General features: G+C 46.3%; 1 protein-coding gene across 2 annotated transcripts in view; it reads right to left on the bottom strand.

Moving 5' to 3' along the window:
- Nucleotides 1-9,703: 9,703 nt before the first annotated feature.
- Nucleotides 9,704-17,532, bottom strand: part of Tiam1 (TIAM Rac1 associated GEF 1) — a 342,013-nt gene continuing 334,184 nt past the window's right edge. For both annotated transcript variants that reach the window (XM_027415559.2, XM_035444349.1), the window contains 3 exons: nt 16,584-16,671; nt 14,511-14,683; nt 9,704-11,147 (listed from right to left, as the gene is read on the bottom strand). In XM_027415559.2, coding sequence (XP_027271360.1) covers nt 10,678-11,147; nt 14,511-14,683; nt 16,584-16,671 — 731 coding nt within the window. In that variant the 3' untranslated portion in view covers nt 9,704-10,677. The remainder of the gene's footprint in view (nt 11,148-14,510; nt 14,684-16,583; nt 16,672-17,532) is intronic.

Genomic DNA, 17,532 nt, shown 5'->3' with positions numbered 1-17,532 from the left:
GTCCTTCCATGATGAAAATGGACTGCACCTCAGAACTGTAAGACATCCCCAGTTAAATTCTTTATTTTATAAGAGTCACCATGGTCACTGTGTCTCTTCAAAGCAATAGAAACCCTAAGACAGTTGGCAAAGAGTCCTCCGTCTTCCAACATGCCTCCTAGTTGCCAATCAATCTTTTCTTCCCCTGTCATTCTTATCTTTGGAATGCCAGTCTCATCTGATGACAGTGGTATATAACCAATGCATTGGCCTTTTAACGTTTGAGCTGCTAGCTCCCCTCCTATTCCAGGTAATCAGGAGAGTTGGAGAATTCATCTTTCTTAGGCTGACCCAGTCCAGCTGGTGTTCTGGAGAGACCTGGCCTGGAGTTACAGGTCCACATAGCATCTATAGAACTGATCACTTTCTATTACAGCATTGTTGGGTTGGCACTGTGGTCTATTTGTGGCCAGATGCAGATAGTCTTGGCATCTTCTGGTCTCCAAGGGGAAAATTCCATTTGGGTTAAGCATGTTTACAGAAGCAGGGCTGATAAGGTTTAGAGTATCTGTTTTCTTAAGATAGTTGGCAAGTGTCTGCTTTTCAAGGAAAAGAGAAAGGGGCAGGTTTTTGCTGAAGCAAGAGGTGTACAAAGGCAGAAATCAACTTTCAAAGAGAGTAGTAAGACAAGGACACATGTGACAATCTGAACTACGTCGGAAGTCAATTTCTAGCCCAATCTCTTTCTCCTTATCACTTCTGTCCCCCAGAGGCAATTTCATTTCTGCCACTTGAAGATTTTCTTGATGATATTTACCAGGATGCAGTAGGTAAGAGCATTAGTATTTTCGTCTACGGAATGCAGTCTTCCTCTTTTCATCCTTGGTAGTGAAATAGCATCTTTGTATGCGCCACCCAACTTTTGATACCTTGGATTATAATGGTAAAAATCAGAGTTGGTGTCTTGTGTTTTTCATGCATCTCCCCAAAGTTCATGTGAGAAGTAACTGGGATTACATGAGGTCCTGGGGGAGAGGCCCCCACGAAGGCATTAGTGGCTTTATTAGAAGAAGAGAGTCCAATGACATTTACCATCTCACCCCAGGTGACCGCCACTATGCTTTGATGTAAAAATTCTTATCAGATGGCATTGCTGTTGGGCTTCTCAACTCCAGAACCATGAACTAAACTTCTAGCCTTTATAAGTTTCCTAGTCTTGGGTATTTTGTTACAGCAACAGAAACAGACTAACATATTTTGTATCGTTATTTCTTCATGCTGTATCACTTGACAACTTGACTGGGTTTTCTCCTAGTCTATTAAGTTTTAGGAACTACGTAACTTCTGAAAAGACCAGCTCCTTGGTAATGTTTTCACAAACTTGGAGCCTGCCTCTGCTGAAGATCACTGGGCCTGCGCCTGCACCTCCAATTAACAGAAGGGTTCAAGTCTATCATCCCTGCTTCCATGTTGTGTCTGCCTACTTTACTTTGGGTCAAACTTGGCTTAACCCTGTGTTCGACACATTGATCAACAGAGCATCTGCTTAATAATCAAAGGTACTTAACCCAACCATCTCATCCTCCTGGCTATAGGCACACTAAGTAACAAGGCATTGTCAAGTTTTACAATGTCCTATAAATGTCCCAAAACTGTGCCTGAAAACCTCGAATCATTGTCCCTCAGTTAGGCTGGATCCTGAGTGACAGAACCTTACAGACAAATCACCCCATGGTGACAGTGTAGCAATGTCCTGCAGGAAGCAAACAACGAAGAAGCCTAGGAAGTCCCTGAGACTGAACAGGATCACAAGGCTTCTCCCTCCTTAAGGTCATACAAGCAGAAATGACTCCTGGGGAGACTGCCCAAACCGTCCAGCGTTGACAAGTCATGCAGAGACTTGAAGTCTGCAAGTCTGTAAGTCATCACCATCTAGGATAGACTCCAGTGACACAGCTAAGTCTTTGAGTCACCGTGCTCCTGCACGTCCTCAATAAACACACTGGTTCTGCAAAGCTGGACTTGGGAGGAATCGTTGCTGTGATCCGTTGTCAATTTCCTTTCTGAGGTCAGTAGACAGATAGCTGTTCATGTCTCCCCAGGAATAGCGTCACACATAACCCCAAGCAGAAATAATCACTTCACGACAATTGGTTTGTCCCCTCGAGTGACCAGGTCTTCTTTGAAACACTTTGCAGAAGCAGAAGACAATGACCGCCAGCCCATAGTTTAACCAAGAGTGCTTGCTTACGCACTCTAATAGCCACGCCCCCCAATTCTCCCTGCTAAAACCTAAAAATAATAATGTTAGTACTCTCAAGAAGATCTGAGATGCTTACTCCAAATGGACATTTTAATTGAAAGAAAAAAACAAACAAACAAACAAAAACCACCTTCACTGCTTATGCTATTTGGTTTATGGTAACCTGACACAGCTGAAGGAACATCAAGTAAGACCTGCCCTCGCCCAATTCCCCTGGAGGGGACATTTTCTTGGTTGATGATTGATATGGGAGGGCCCAGCTCACCGTGGGCAGAGCCACTCTTGGGCTGGAGGTCCTGTGTGCTCTAAGAAGGCAGGCCAATGGGGTACAGCTACAGCTGGGGTCTGTGTGGGTATCTGTAGTCTGTGTCACCCCAGGAGGCCTTAGGAACCCCATGAGAAGAAATCAGAGGGCCCTGCTGAGCTGGCCCCACCCTTCACTGGCCCTGGGAAAGCTGGCCTTGCCTCTGGCTGGACTCTAAAGCAAGAGAGCTGGCCCCTGCAAGCTGGAGAGATGGCCCCATCCCTCACCACAGGACAGGGTGAACCAACCCTGAGGGCATGCATGTAGGGGAGCTGACTCCACGCCCTCACCTGAGGCAGGGGCCCAGACTGACCAGCATGGCTACCACCCAGCCCACAATGGGGGTGGGGGGGGCTGAGTTTATCACCCCACTGCCTCCCCCCCCACCCCCCCGTGCCCAGCACCTACCCCATGTAGGACCTGCTGGAGCTTGTGAAGGGACTGGTCCTGTGGAACGACACCTGCAAGATCTCCAAGACTTGTGGCAGCCACAGGATATCCCAGAGGAGTTTCAGTGAGGATCCAGGGATGGCCTTGAACCAGACCAGTGACTCGACGCAATGAACATTTGCCAGTAAGACGGATGGGACAAAGTATAGTCTGTGGCACACTGAAGCCTCCAGTGCCACCAGGACGAATAAGAGGCTTTGGAGAGGCAGAAAAGGAGGAGAAGCAAAGAGATCTTTCTGTAGCTGTGAATTTTGGTTTTGTTTTCACTTGGGGGGTTTTTGTTTGCTTGCTTACTTTGTTTCCTTTTCAGGGGGTGCAGTAGGGATGAGGGGAGGATATGGAGGAACTAGAAGTTAAGCAAAACTGGGGTACATGATGTGAAACTCCCAAAGAGTCAATAAAGAAATTAAATACAAAAAAAAAAAAAAACTAAAAGGGAGAGGAGAGGAGGAGGAGGAGAGGAAGAGGAGGAGAAGAAAAGAAAGCAGGCTAAGAGGCTATGGAGAGCAAGCCAGTAAGCAGCACTCCTTCCCTCTCTACATTAACCCCCGCCCAGGCTCTCGCCCTGGATGATGGACTACAAGCTGTAAGATGAAATAAATGGTCTCCTCTCCAAGTTGCTTTTGGTCACGATGTTTTAGCACAGCAACAGAAACTCTGAGACTGCTTTTCACCATTGTTGTTGGCTTTCTCTAGGGCATGTAGACAGACAGGACATGGTAGAACCTCCAGAGTTGGGACCTAAGACCTTGTGTGAGATATCACCACTTACTTTCTCAGTACAACATTTTTTTGTGTCTGTTTGGTGTCTCAGGGGTCTTTGTCCCTAAGTGTGATCAAGGATAGTTGAAACAGCCTCTCTTTTCATCAAGCAGAAGGAAGATGGCAGTGAAAGGAGAGAGCCTGCCCTTATGTCACAAGCACATTCCCAGGTAGAGGGACTTTAGAAAAGACCTTGAGTACCGGGGCCTGGACTCCCCTTAAATGATCTGTGTCTGTGAACCACTGGGAAGAGATATTTTGGGTCCAGGATCTTTGCTCTCTTGGGTCTGATTCACCTTTCTCCCATCGCTGCCAAAATATTTCCTGAGACTTGAAAAGGTTTGTTGAAAACCCAGAACCCTGGTTTTCTACAAACACACCTCTCTTTAGGCAATGGCTTTTAATAAAAGACATCAAAGATTTGTTTCAAGTGAACAAAACTTGTTCCCAAGCCTGCTCCTACCCTGACCTTTTACCCAGTCCACAAACTAAATAATACTATTCTTGGAGCCATGACCACATTGCCATCTGCCTGAGTTTGACATGGAACTGCTTACTGTCTGCTTGAGCCAGACCTGGGTCCCAGGACATCTCTGGTCCAAACACCACACCTGCGCTGTCTTTAAACTTTATCCCTAAAATGTCTGAAAGACTCTTGGTTGGGTTTTTGTTTGTTTGGTTCATTGGTTGGGTTGTTTTGGTCTTTTTGGCCCTTTCTCCCCCTATTAGATGAGATCTTGGGTACAAATATATTAACTAAGATTGTCTTGATTTTACTACTATCATAAAAAACTCAACCTTTATTTAAATTTGGAGGCAAAATAGGAATGAGAGATGATCTGAGACACATTTGAAGGGTAGAATGTACCAAGTATTAACTATTATTATATTCTCCATAGACTAATGGCCAGGCTCTAAGACAGGTTGGAAGGAAGACAAGGCAGGAAGAAAGCCCTAACCCTCCAACCATTCTTCCCCAAAGAATCTAAATACAAGATCAGGTAAGAAAGTCAGGCTCCCCTGGGGAAGGCACCGGTGTCTGAACACACTCAAGACACTGGCATGAAGCAGAATTTTGGCCACTCACAAAAATTCCAACAATACGATCGCATCCTACAATGTAGAAATCGGCAACGGTCCTGAATGTTCTGGGAGATGCCTCTTTAATTCTCCACAGAGACCAACCCGCTCTTCTGACCTCCTTGGGTGCCAGTGACAGACATGGTGCATATGCATACACGCAGGTAAAACATTCATTCACGGAAAATTAAACGGTATGCAGTTCAGATTCTTTTCCAGCATCAAATCATTTGGAGGACATGAAGTTGAGGCTCATCAAACAGCCGTATGCCTGTGAAGCACACTGGACATTGTGGAAACAGAAGATGGACTCGGCACATCTGCCAGGAATCAGCTCTGCCTCCCTCTGTGTGTGTGTGTGTGTGTGTGTGCATACATATGTATGTGTCCGTGTGTCTCTGTGTGCACATGGAAGCATGTGTACACATGTGTGTGTGCCATCATCCATAAGGATAAGAGTGTGTGTGTGTGTGTGTGTGTGTGTGTGTGTGTGTGTGTGGTGGCCAGATGTCAACCCTCAAACAGGGCCTCACAGAACCAGGAACTCTCTGATTCAACAGACTGACACCCAGTGAGTCTGAGATCACCCTAGGTCAACCTCCCCAGGACTTTTACAGGCATGTACTCTCAGACCTGGCTTTTCTTTTTTTTCTTTCTTTGCAGATTTTTTTTTATTTGAATTACGAACAAGATTGTTTTACATGTCAATCCCAGTTTCCTCTCCCTCCCCTTTCCTCCCCACCTTCAACCCCCACCCCCACAACTAAAACCCTACCTATCACATATTCTTTCTGCTCCCCAGGAAGGGTGAGGCCTTCCATAGGGGGTCTTCAGAGTCTGTCATATCCTTTGGGATAGGGCTTAGGCCCACCCCCGTGTGTCTTGGCTCAGGGAGTATTCTTCTATGTTGATTGGGCTCCCAAAGTCCACACCTATGCTAGGGATAAGTACTGATCTATTACAGGAGGCCCCATAGATTTCCAAGGTCTCCTCAATGATACCCACGGTCATGGGGTCTGGATCAGTCCCATGCCGGTTTCCCAGCTATTAGTCTGGGGTCCATGAGCTCCCCCTCGTTCAGGTCAGCTGTTTCTGTGGGTTTCACCAGCCTGGTCTGTACCCCTTTGCTCATCACTCATCCTTCTCTGCATCTGGATTCCAATTCAGTTCGGTGTTTAGCTGTGGGTGTCTGCTTCTACTTCCACCAGCTGCTGGATGAAGGCTATAGGATGGCATATAAGTCAGTCATCAATCTCATTATCAGGGGAGGGCATTTAAGGTAGCCTCTCCTCTGTTGCTTAGATTGTTAGCTGGTGTCATCTTTGTAGATCTCCAGACATTTCCCTAGTGCCTGATTTCTCTGTAAACCTAAAATGTCTCCCTCTATTATGGTATCTCCTTTCCTGTTTCCTTCAATTCTTCCCCTGACTCAACCTTTCTGCTCCCTCATGTCCTCTGCATCCCTCCTCTTCTTCCCTTCTCATTCTCCTAGCTCCCTCCCACCTCCCCCATCAGACCTGGTTTTTCATGTGTGGTTAAGTACTCATGCTTTCCCTCGGGACCATTTCCCAGCCCTTCCTCAGGTTTCTGCATTTCTTACATGCTCCTGGTCCACAGACCCCCCTGCTTGAGCACAGACCTGCAAGCAAGGATATAAGCTAGACCAGGTAATCAGCAAAGAAAAAACTTTACATGGAGTGCAGGTGTGTGTGTGTGTGTGTGTGTGTGTGTGTGTGTGTGTGTGTAGGTGTGTGTGTGCGTGTACAGCGGGCAATTACTCTGACCAGGTAAGGCTGTTAAAGATACTCTGGAGAAGTAAGAGTGGGACTCTGAGGAGAAAAGTGACCAGTGAGCGCCTTCACCTTTTGTTGTATCTCTGAAAGCCCCAGGCAGCAGACCCCTAGTGACAGAATACAGTGCTTCAACTTGACGCACACAGGCCTGTCTGAGATCTACCCTGCACCCCAAGCTTCCCTAGGGACCTCTCAACCTGCTCACACTGGGTCAGGGCAGGAGACAGGAAACAAAATCTAGATTCCACCAACCATGAACTGAAATTATTTGTGGGAAGAAAAAAAAAAAAAAAAGCCTGCATCTGGTTTAAATGCAGACTTTTTTGTCATCGCTTCTGCACCACCACACAGTGACAGTGACAGTCCATATGTTGCGTGTTCTATCTTGTACAACAAGCAACCCTGAGATGGTTTACACCTGAGTGTGTGGGACAGTCTATGTGCTGTGCTGTACCAGCAAATATTGTATCATCTATGTGTCTCAAGCATCCTCATTGGGGGTGGGGGGGCACACAGTGTTCTTGGTAATAGATTTGTGTTTTGTGTTTCTTTTTGTTGGTTTGAAACAAGGTTTCACCATGTAGCTCTGGCTATCCTGGAACTCCATCTATAGACCAGGCTGGCCTTAAGCTCAGAGATCTGCCTGCCTCTGCCTCCTGAGTGCTGGGGTTAAAGTTGTGCATCACCACTCCTGGTCCTGTTTTGGGTTCCTTATTCTCCAAATCTTTAGATTGGGATTTTAAAAAATATATTATTGAGAATGGATACAGGAAACATGATCATATATACCATCTCCACTCTCCAAAACCCCGTATCCCACGCAACACACCCCCTCCCAACTTCATGCCTTTTTAAATAATCCACTGAGAACCATCAGCATTGACCACCTTAGACCAAGAAGTTTAATATTATTTATTTATTGGTTAAAACTTCAAGTTTTGCCAAACATCTTTCCCTTGAAGACCACAACAGCTACTTCATTTTTCTTTTCTCTTGAGACAAGGGGCCACTATGAATGTCTAACATGCAAATAGCTATATATCCCTGATTGGCCCTCACACTGCATTCGTTGTCTTGACTCTGCCTCCTGAGTGCTGACATTACAGGCAGGTACCTCCATGCCTGGCCACAAGAATTAGTTTAAGAAAAAAGAGAAGGAGGAGGAGGAGGGGGAGGAGGAGGAGGAGGAGGAAGAAAGAAAGAAAGAAAGAAAGAAAGAAAGAAAGAAAGAAAGAAAGAAAGAAAGAAAGAACCATGAGCCACCAAGATGGGTCAGCAGGTAAAAGCAACGTTACTATGTCTGTCTACCTGAGTTCAATCTCTGGGATGTATATGGTATGCTGGAAGGAAGGACCGACCTCGGCGGGCTGTCGGTCACAACATGACATGCCTAAGTGTGTATTCTCTCTCTCTCTCTCTCTCTCTCTCTCTCTCTCTCTCTCTCTCTCTCTCTTTCTCAGCTGTCCCTTTAACCTCTGCACACAGACACACACACACACACACACACATGCACGCGCACACACACACAGAGACACACACACAGAGACACACACACTCACACACACACAGAGACACACACACACACAGACAGAGACACACACACTCACACACACACTCTCACACTCACACACACACTCACACACAGACACACAGACAGACACACTCACACACACACACTCACACACACACAGACACACACTCACAGACACACACACTCACACACAGACACACACTCACACACACAGACAGACACAGACACACACACACAGACACACACACACACATACACACACACACTCACACACACAGACAGACACACACACACACTCACACACACACACTCACACAGACACACACACAGACACACAGACAGACACACACACTCACACACACACACACACACACACACACACACACCAATGTAATTTAAGAAGAAAAGACAATTGAAAGAATTTTCTCTCCTACATTGACTTCATCCTCATCATTCTATCCAAAAAGGCACAGGGTCACCCAGGCCCTTTTTAGTACTTTTATTGTTGGACAGGCATTTACAACGTTCCATTCATAGACCTAAAAACATAAAAATAGACCTTTCAGCTTATAAAAGAAATATATAAGAACTTTTGACATAGACACATCGTGACCTTATGTACAAGAGACAACGGCACCTCACTAAGCACCAGGCTTTCCAGTATTTCCAGCGGATGTGTTGCAGGGAGACTAGAAATGCGACAGTTCCACACCTCTGCTTCCGTTTCCCATCCGGACACAATCGACCCCGAGACGGTATGAACAATGTGGTGGTACAAAGGGTATAGAAACCATTCTAAAGCTTTTTAAGAAAACCAGAAGATATAGCAAAAACTTTAATAGAATAAAACTTTGAAAAGACCAAGCTCAAAGCCCTGGAAACCCGAAAGGGAGGAGGAAAGGGGACGGGAAGAGCAGGAAAGCAAGCGGGGGGCTGAGAGCGTCGTGTTCTGAACTCTATCTGGAAATATAAAGTCATAACTGATTCTTATAAAATATAATTGCTAAAGCGACTATAAAATTCAGGTCTTTAAAGTACCTACTGATGTATCAAACACCAAATAGATATATAGATATATATATATTTTATTTCCAAAAAGAAAGTTTTCATCTTATTTAAACCCTTCTTAGGGAATGGAATCATGAAAAGAGGAGGAAGGAGGAACACAAAGCTATAAACCTTTTTTTTTTTTTAAATGAAAGTGCTATAATGGGGTTTTGCCCTTCCTATTTGGACATCCACTTAGAAGATTAGGCCCCTAAGCAAGTTTACCCTGTTTTGTTGGCATGAAGTAAATGTTAGCCACAGAGGATGTGTTTGAAGAGGTTCCGAGATTTGGCCATGGACTGTCAGGGAAGGGGGAAATCACCTATGGATGAAGATGCAGTTTTGATGGGGAAAAAAAACAATGATCACCATGGCAACCCATGAGAAGGAGGCTCCCCTCCCTTGCCACACACACACCCTGCCCCATTCCCGGTCCCTGTAATCCAACCAAACTCCCATCTCAAATATAGATTCATACATTTAAAAAAAATCTGTTTCTCAGGAAAAAAATTTTATTCTTCGCATGAGCTTCTTGTTGGCCATTTATATATAAATATAAAGTCATCGTGCCTCACTCGCTCTGCAAAAGGTTATATATTCATCTTCAGACTGAGTTACACCTAACACTGTAAAATTCTCATCTCTTTGTGCCCCTGCATCTCAAGGAAAATACAAAAAATAGTGTTTCTTCTCTCTCTCTCTCTCTCTCTCTCTCTCTCTCTCTCTCTCTCTCTCTCTCTCTCTCTGATAAATCTGGATCTCTTTCCCAAGAGTTTGGCATCTTTATAATTCTCTGCAAAACTAGAGCTTTCGAACACTGACTGACATAGAGTAAGACCAGCTATAGACGTAAACAAAGGGAAAAATAATAGAAGGCTCATCAGAACAGAAGCAACCACCCTTTCCTCACAATTCTCAAAATACAGGTATGCTCAGACACTGAAGAGCGGGGAGTCCAAACACTGCAGGCTGTACAGATGTTTCCATTTGTCCCGTGTGTGTGTGTGTGTGTGTGTGTGTGTGTGTGAAGGTGGTTGTTCCCCAGCTGACAGACTGGATTCGGAGAGGAAGAGCTGTGGCATCTGTGTGTATGCTATCCTGTCCCTCTCATACTTTGCTTCGACTGCTGGGTTGGGAACAGTGTGGTTTCCAGTGCTATAGATTCTTTGTTCTAATTCTTCAGGCCCTGATGAACTGAGAATAAATAAAAGCCCTTGGTAATACACAGGTGGTAGGACTTGGGCTTAGTTAGTTGGGACTCTGAACAATTCTCTCTGATGTCATTAAGAATGATAAAGGTGGGTGGCTACATGGCTTCAGACCCGAGTCAGCTGCCAAAATCTGTGTGCAAGAGTGCAACCTAAGGGGACATTCTCGTGGACGGCACTGGGGGGTGGGGGGGAGTGTGTGAGCAGAGTGAGTGTGGGGCCAGCATCATATCTACACAGTCTCTAAAGAGACAGGGTCCTCAGATCTCAGTGTTCAGTTTCCTGGAGGGGGCAAAGTCTTCACGCCTAATCCAAATGACTTCCTCGCTTGCGCTCTCCAGGCCTCCATTGATGCCCGACAGGGCCGCTTGCTTCTTGAGCTGTGTCATGCGGGATGCGTGGCTATCAAGGGTCCTCCGTCCTCGGGCCCGCTGACTGATGGAGGCAGCCTGAAGCTGCTCCTGCAGGTCTCTGTCCACTGAGGCGCCCTTCAGGGACTCACAGAACTCGTCATCGTCACTGAGGATGTCTGTCTCCTTGATGTCACCCTGCTCCTCATACTGAGCAAGATCAAACTGTTCCTCTACCCAGCGGTCAGTGTCCCCACCACCGGGGGGCTGCTGGGGCTCTTTCTCCGGGCTGCTAGCCGAGACGGCATCGGAGTCAATGGTAAACCTGTTTCGAGCCAGTCGCCGCCGCCTCCTCCCAAGAGACTTGCTTGGGGCAGACACTGCACACACACACAAAAATATAAAAATAAACCCCCACATGCTTTACCATGAGATGAAAATCCAGCAAGCAAAGAAAAAAAAACATAAGAGGTAAATGGGCTTCAGGAGTTTCAGGTCCAGCTCTTACCATCCTGGTGTCTACCTTGCTCAGATCTCTGAACTAAAGATGGTGCTATATGGACAGGCCCAGAGACTAAGGGGTGAGGGTCAACACTAGAGGCTGTAGGTTCTGGGGAAGAAAATAATCTACTCTGACCTGGGTACCCACAAGACAGGTGATATAGGTGCCTACTGCCCCACTCAACGTTGGATCAGCGACTGTCCTCAACACAACTGTGCCCGTGACACAGAGCTATGGATGTTCCCCAGGTTATTCCGGGGTCATTTAGCTATAATAGAGGTCTTTGGTAAACCCAGAGAGGTTCTAGGTTTTGCTGTCTGTGTAGAGACCACTGTGCTGTCTGGAGCACTGGGCTGTGACACTGCTTTCTTGGGGACTGAACAAAAGGTTTCTTGAGGACTTGCAGTTAGAGAGAGGGCACCACATTTTCATTGTATATGAAAACCCAGCTGCCAGAGACATGGCTACCAATCCACTTTTTTTTTGTGCCCTTTCTATTAAGGTCCAATATGAACTCTGAGACTAAGCACGCGCACACACACACACACACACACACACACACACACACACACACACACACACACACACACACACGCGACTCCTAACCAAATGCTATCAATCGCCAGTTCTTCTACAGTGCAATTACAATACCAGCACCTGAGCAGAATGAGAAATAAATAATAGATACCACTCCAGCACTGGGGAACAAAGTGCCACAGAGAGCTACTGAAAGTTAAAACCTTTGTGTTTACTCATTTACCCCACTGTCCTCCAGGAAGTCGGGATTACTAAAAGCAAGCAAACCAATAGTGCAAGGAATGCTCCCAGCACACACACACACACACACACACACACACACACACACACGCTCTTGTAGAAACGATGCCACTTCTCCTGGATGAGTAAAGTGGCTGTTGTGCTGAGTACCCTGAGGTGAAATGCAACACAGGGTTCCCACAGAGTAAGCACCTCACACACCGGGTGGGAGCAGCTGTCCTGAAACCCAAGTCTGAAAAGCAATGAGACTGCTTCAGACGATGCCTGTTGTCACCACCCCAAGAGCTCCAGTAACTCCAAACACTGGACAAATGGACACTGCTCTTATTTAAAGGGGAAAGAGGACCAAATCCCAGTCAAAACAGGAGGAGATGAAAAACTACCTCTGCACAGGGACAAAAGTAAAAAACGTCTCTTCACTCTGAGCCTAACCCCACTGGCGTACAGCCTGGCCTCCCCCCCGTCACTGCATTCAAATGACATCACTTCACTACCGGCCTACCAGAAGACGTGTGTGACCTGCCTGATGGAGTACTTAGGAGCCAAGTGTGCCCGCGTCTGTACCTTTGAAATGTGTCAAAGTTAAGGTGGTACATACAGATGACAGAAGGGCAAGCAACAGTGAAAATACTGCAACATATTAATTACAGACAAACTCTTTTAGCTGCTACACGAGCACGTTTTTCATAAGGAAGCTGCAGAATATGAAAAAGTTTAACTCGGCCACTGGCTCAAGTAAGAGTGGGGGTGAGGCATTTGCCTGCTCCACGCTGCACACCACGTAGAGTGCAGAACGAATCAGGGCTCGTCTGTCCTTTATGAAAAGGACACTTAGTCACCAGCTAGCATTAATGGGTCCCTCTCAGTCTCAGGGAGACAGTCTTTGCCTGAAGCCCCGAAGTGCCATTTTATAAATCATGGGACAGGGATACTAGATGATAGTGAATTACTTCAAAAGCAGAGGGAATAGAAATGGTTTTCAGCCAAAAAGGAGCCATCAGGCAGAAAAGACAAAAACAAAAACACCTTTCAATCAAACAAATTTAACAGGCTATGGTATCATGGCTTCTTGATATTCATAACAGTTTAGGACAGGGAGCGGGCCAGTTTTATTTCCAAGAACATCTCAGTGGAAAAACTTTGGTATATCCCATGGACAAAATGTGTGTGTGTGTGTGTGTGTGTGTGTGTGTGTGTGTGTGTGTGTGTTCTTTTTCTTTCTTTTTTTCAAATACACTTCTGAATTTAGGTTCCTAAGTTAAAACAACCGAAGCCTAGCCATTAGTGGTTAGTGTCCCTGAGGTTGGAGCCTATTTCCCAATTAAATACCTCAGTAGGCAAAAACAGCACATAAAACACTTCAACAAATTTCTCTCTTGCTATAAAGTGATGAACTGATTTTTATAGGGGCACACCTTGAGAAACTGCATGACTCTCAGGCTATGTGGAGAACCTTGAAGTTTGGGGGTATTGGGTTTCAGGCTTTCAGTCAGCATATCAACTGGCTGAAGAAGAGACTTAAGGTAGCCTCTGCCAACATCCATTACTTAAACTCAAGGTACCTAAAGAATGTAATAGCCTACATCAAGATACGGCATGCCTATGAATTCTTCAGTGAGCCACAGCTCTTCAAGGACCTCTGCAACGCAATTGACAACTGGTGGAAAGGTAATTGGGCCAAAAGTTAAAAAAAAAAAAAATCTTTTTTTGTAAAATTAAAGGCAATTTCTTTCACTTGGACCCCTTCCTGAAAAATTCTGGGCAGCATCTTAGGAAAGGAGTGATTAGAATTAGGATGGCGTTAAGTCCGGTGTTAGGAAAATTATCAGTCTTCCTGGTATGGTCTGTGGCCATTTGCACATGGTAGCAATGGTGTTCCTCGAAGCTCCAGAGTCATGGGGTAAGTCCTCTTAGAGCATGCACTGGGGACCAGTTAAACTCCTCATGCTTCTTTTCCAGTAGCAACTGAAACCTTCCCAAAATCAACACTGACACCAAAACTAACGTTGCGGGTACAAAGTGAGAGCAACATCCTCTGGTCTACCATGTCTGAGCATGGAATCCTCACTGAGAACAGGCCGTTCCGACCCTGCTCACACCTAGCTCACTGCTCACTGCTTATTCAACAAAGCTGCTGTCATGCATAGCGGAGGCTTTCATTCCATAAGCGGGCTAAGAGGACCCCTCCCATAAGAGGACAGCACTGGCTTGTTGGCTTGGCCAACAACAGAGGCGCTCACCAGCCAAAAGGAGGGCAGCAGGGAAAGGATGAGGAGGGGAAGGAGAACAAGTGAAGGGAAGAGTCCCCAGGACCCACCAAAAGGAGACAAGGCAATGAGCCTCACACTGTGGTGCAGTGTACCCTACAGTAGTCCCTAGAAGGCCACACCTAACTGCTGCTCCCTGGAGTCCTACAGCGGAGTTGGGGTGACGGGGATCTTGTAGGTCTGAATCCCCATAGTACCTGCCCTGCTCATGGCTGGCCTGGCACCTTTAAGCGCACACAATCTCTTGCCTCCGAAAGGGACATACTGCTGGGATGAGGGCAGGCTTTCCGTTTTCAGGAGCTGTCTTCTGTGTTTATCTCGGAGGATCGAATGCACAGCCTTCAGGAAATCCTTTCGGCTGTCTGGGGAGCTGTGAAAAGAAGAGTTACACAAGTTAGGAGACCGGTACTCAGCAAAGGGAATTGATAAATGCCGTCAGGTGCAGCCAAACAAATATCCTGAGTGCAAGAGTGAAAGAGGTGATGGTGAATGACTCAAATGTCTATGCTCAGCTGCCTTTTAGGGCAGAGATAAAATCACAATCTATCCCCCTTTGCAAATCGTCTTCTACAGCCAGCCCGGGACAGAATCTCACCAATGGGGAACAGACAATGGACAAAGGTGTTTTTCTACCAGGAAGTTGCCAAAATTGTGTTCTTTATTCTCAAGTCACAGTGTTACAGGTAAAATGTCACTAAGAAAAAGTGAATGACAAGACTGTTGCAGCTTTACAGCTCACCCTCAATGGCTACCCAGTGTGCTCACCCTCGATGGCTACCCCAGTGTGCTCACCTGATGGCTACCCCAGTGTGCACACCTGATGGCTACCACAGTGTGCTCACCCTCGATGGCTACCCCAGTGTGCTCACCCTCAATGGCTACCCCAGTGTGTTCACCCTCAATGGCTACCCCAGTGGGCTCACCCTTAATGGCTACCCAGTGTGCTCACCCTCAATGGCTACCCCAGTGTGCTTACCCTCAATGGCTACCCAGTGTGCTCACCCTTAATGGCTACCCAGTGTGCTCACCCTCAATGGCTACCCAGTGTGCTCACCCTCAATGGCTACCCAGTGTGCTCACCCTCGATGGCTACCCAGTGTGCTCACCTGATGGCTACCCCAGTGTGGTCACACTCAATGGCTACCCCAGTGTGCTTACCCTCAATGGCTACCCAGTGTGCTCACCCTTAATGGCTACCCAGTGTGCTCACCCTCAATGGCTACCCAGTGTGCTCACCCTCAATGGCTACCCAGTGTGCTCACCCTCGATGGCTACCCAGTGTGCTCACCTGATGGCTACCCCAGTGTGGTCACACTCAATGGCTACCCCAGTGTGCTCACCTCAATGGCTATTCCAATGTGCTCACCCAATGGCTACCCCAGTGGGGTCACACTCAATGGCTACCCAGTGTGCTTGCTCTCACCTGTTAAACAGCAACCCCTCCCATGGCCTGACCCACACATTAAGTATTAAGGCTAGATTCTTAACAACTATCAACCTTCTAAGTCCTAATTCTCATGGCAGAAAAATATCTTCTAGGCGAGAAGTTCAGCGTGTGTGTGTGGCATACACATAACATTTTCATGCACACACACACACACACACACAAGCACACACACACTTTATTATTTTAAATAATGCATAGCAGACTACTACAACATGGGAAGTATTAGATAATAAATGCTGAGTTAATGACTGAGTACTCATGATTAATTAAATATGGATCATATTTAAAGCTAAATAGGATGGCACCTGCCATTTTTATATTCATAGAGGAAAAGACAGAAAGAGGAGTGGAATAACTAATGATCACAATAAATAAGAGAAACCCACATTACAAGTATTCAGAATCTGCCTGTGGTCCACAGAGGCTGATGTCCCTGCACTGAAGGTTGTCTAAAGGTGAAGAACACTAGGGAGGCTCTGCCCCACCCTCATTCAGCAGACTCTCAGAGATGTGCAAACAATGTACCCAAGTAGCAGACGAGCACCCCAGGCAACCCCACCCGTCACCCTCCACAGAGAGTAAAGACAGGAAGGGGAAGAATGTCCTCTTCAGAGTGCTCAACACGTCTGAAAAACCTGTTTCTTTCAGAAGGCTGGTAACAGAACTGGGCTCCTGTCTGCAGTCTACTGAAGTGGTTTTCCTTTACACAACCACTATTATTGGCGAGCGCTGACTCCCTGGAGGAGGCAGGGGCTGCCCTGCAGTACAGACGGAAGGAGGACAGTCCCCCGGCCGGGGCTTGCCTTCCCAGAACCTGGCTCACCTGCAGCAGAGGTGAAAGACCCGCTCTGGCCTCCCTTCGGATTCTGACTTCACGTGGACAATTTCACATACCGCGTTTGCCTCTGCGTCTAAATAAGTTACAATAATGTCAGGTTAGGCACATTTTAGTAGACTTATTTACATTTTTCACAGATGAATTTCTCATGCTTGGTATCTGCTCCAACAGTGCAAAACAGCCTGAGACCAACGTCACCTTACTCCAATCCTGAGTTAAAGAGACAGGCCCTAGAAGATCAGTGAGTGCTGTAAAAACAACAAAAAACAACAACAAAATAAAAATAAAAATAAAGAAACAATACAGAAGGGGCTAGAGAGATGGTGAGGTGGCTAAGAGCTTGAGGATCTCGCAGAAGACCGGAGGAAAATTCCCAACACATCAGGTGACTTATAACCACCTGTAACTCCAGCTCCAAGGAACTTGATGCCCTCTTCTGGCCTCTGCAAGTACCCTACACCTGCACGCGTGCCCACACACACACACACACACACCAGCGTATATATGTGGACACACACACGTAAAACATAAAATAAATCTTAAAAAAATACTGTGAAAATCCTCTAACTGGTCTAAAAGAACAGTTTTCAACCTGTGGGTCACAGCCCCTTTGGGATCTAAAGAACCTTTCACAGGGGTCATCTAAGACTATCGGAGAACACATATATTTACATTATAATTCATAACAGCAGGAAAATCAGAGTTATGAAGTAGCAATGAAAATAATTTTATGCTTGGGGATCACCACAACAGGAGAAACTGTGTTCAAGGGTTGCAGTGTTAGGAAGGTTGAGAACCACTGTTCTAAAAGTGGTTCTAATTCACACCGAACTATTTCAGTTAGGTGGTAAGTTCTTCCAGACTAAACAGTACCTAGGACTCCAGTGCATGCCTTCATCAGGCCAAGGGCACAAGGAGGCCAGCACTGGCGAAT

This window comes from Cricetulus griseus, chromosome 4 (genome assembly GCF_003668045.3).
Source record: "Cricetulus griseus strain 17A/GY chromosome 4, alternate assembly CriGri-PICRH-1.0, whole genome shotgun sequence".
Taxonomy (NCBI): domain Eukaryota; kingdom Metazoa; phylum Chordata; class Mammalia; order Rodentia; family Cricetidae; genus Cricetulus; species Cricetulus griseus.
Note: the sequence above shows the minus strand (reverse complement) of the source record. Positions and strands in the feature narration are given on the sequence as shown.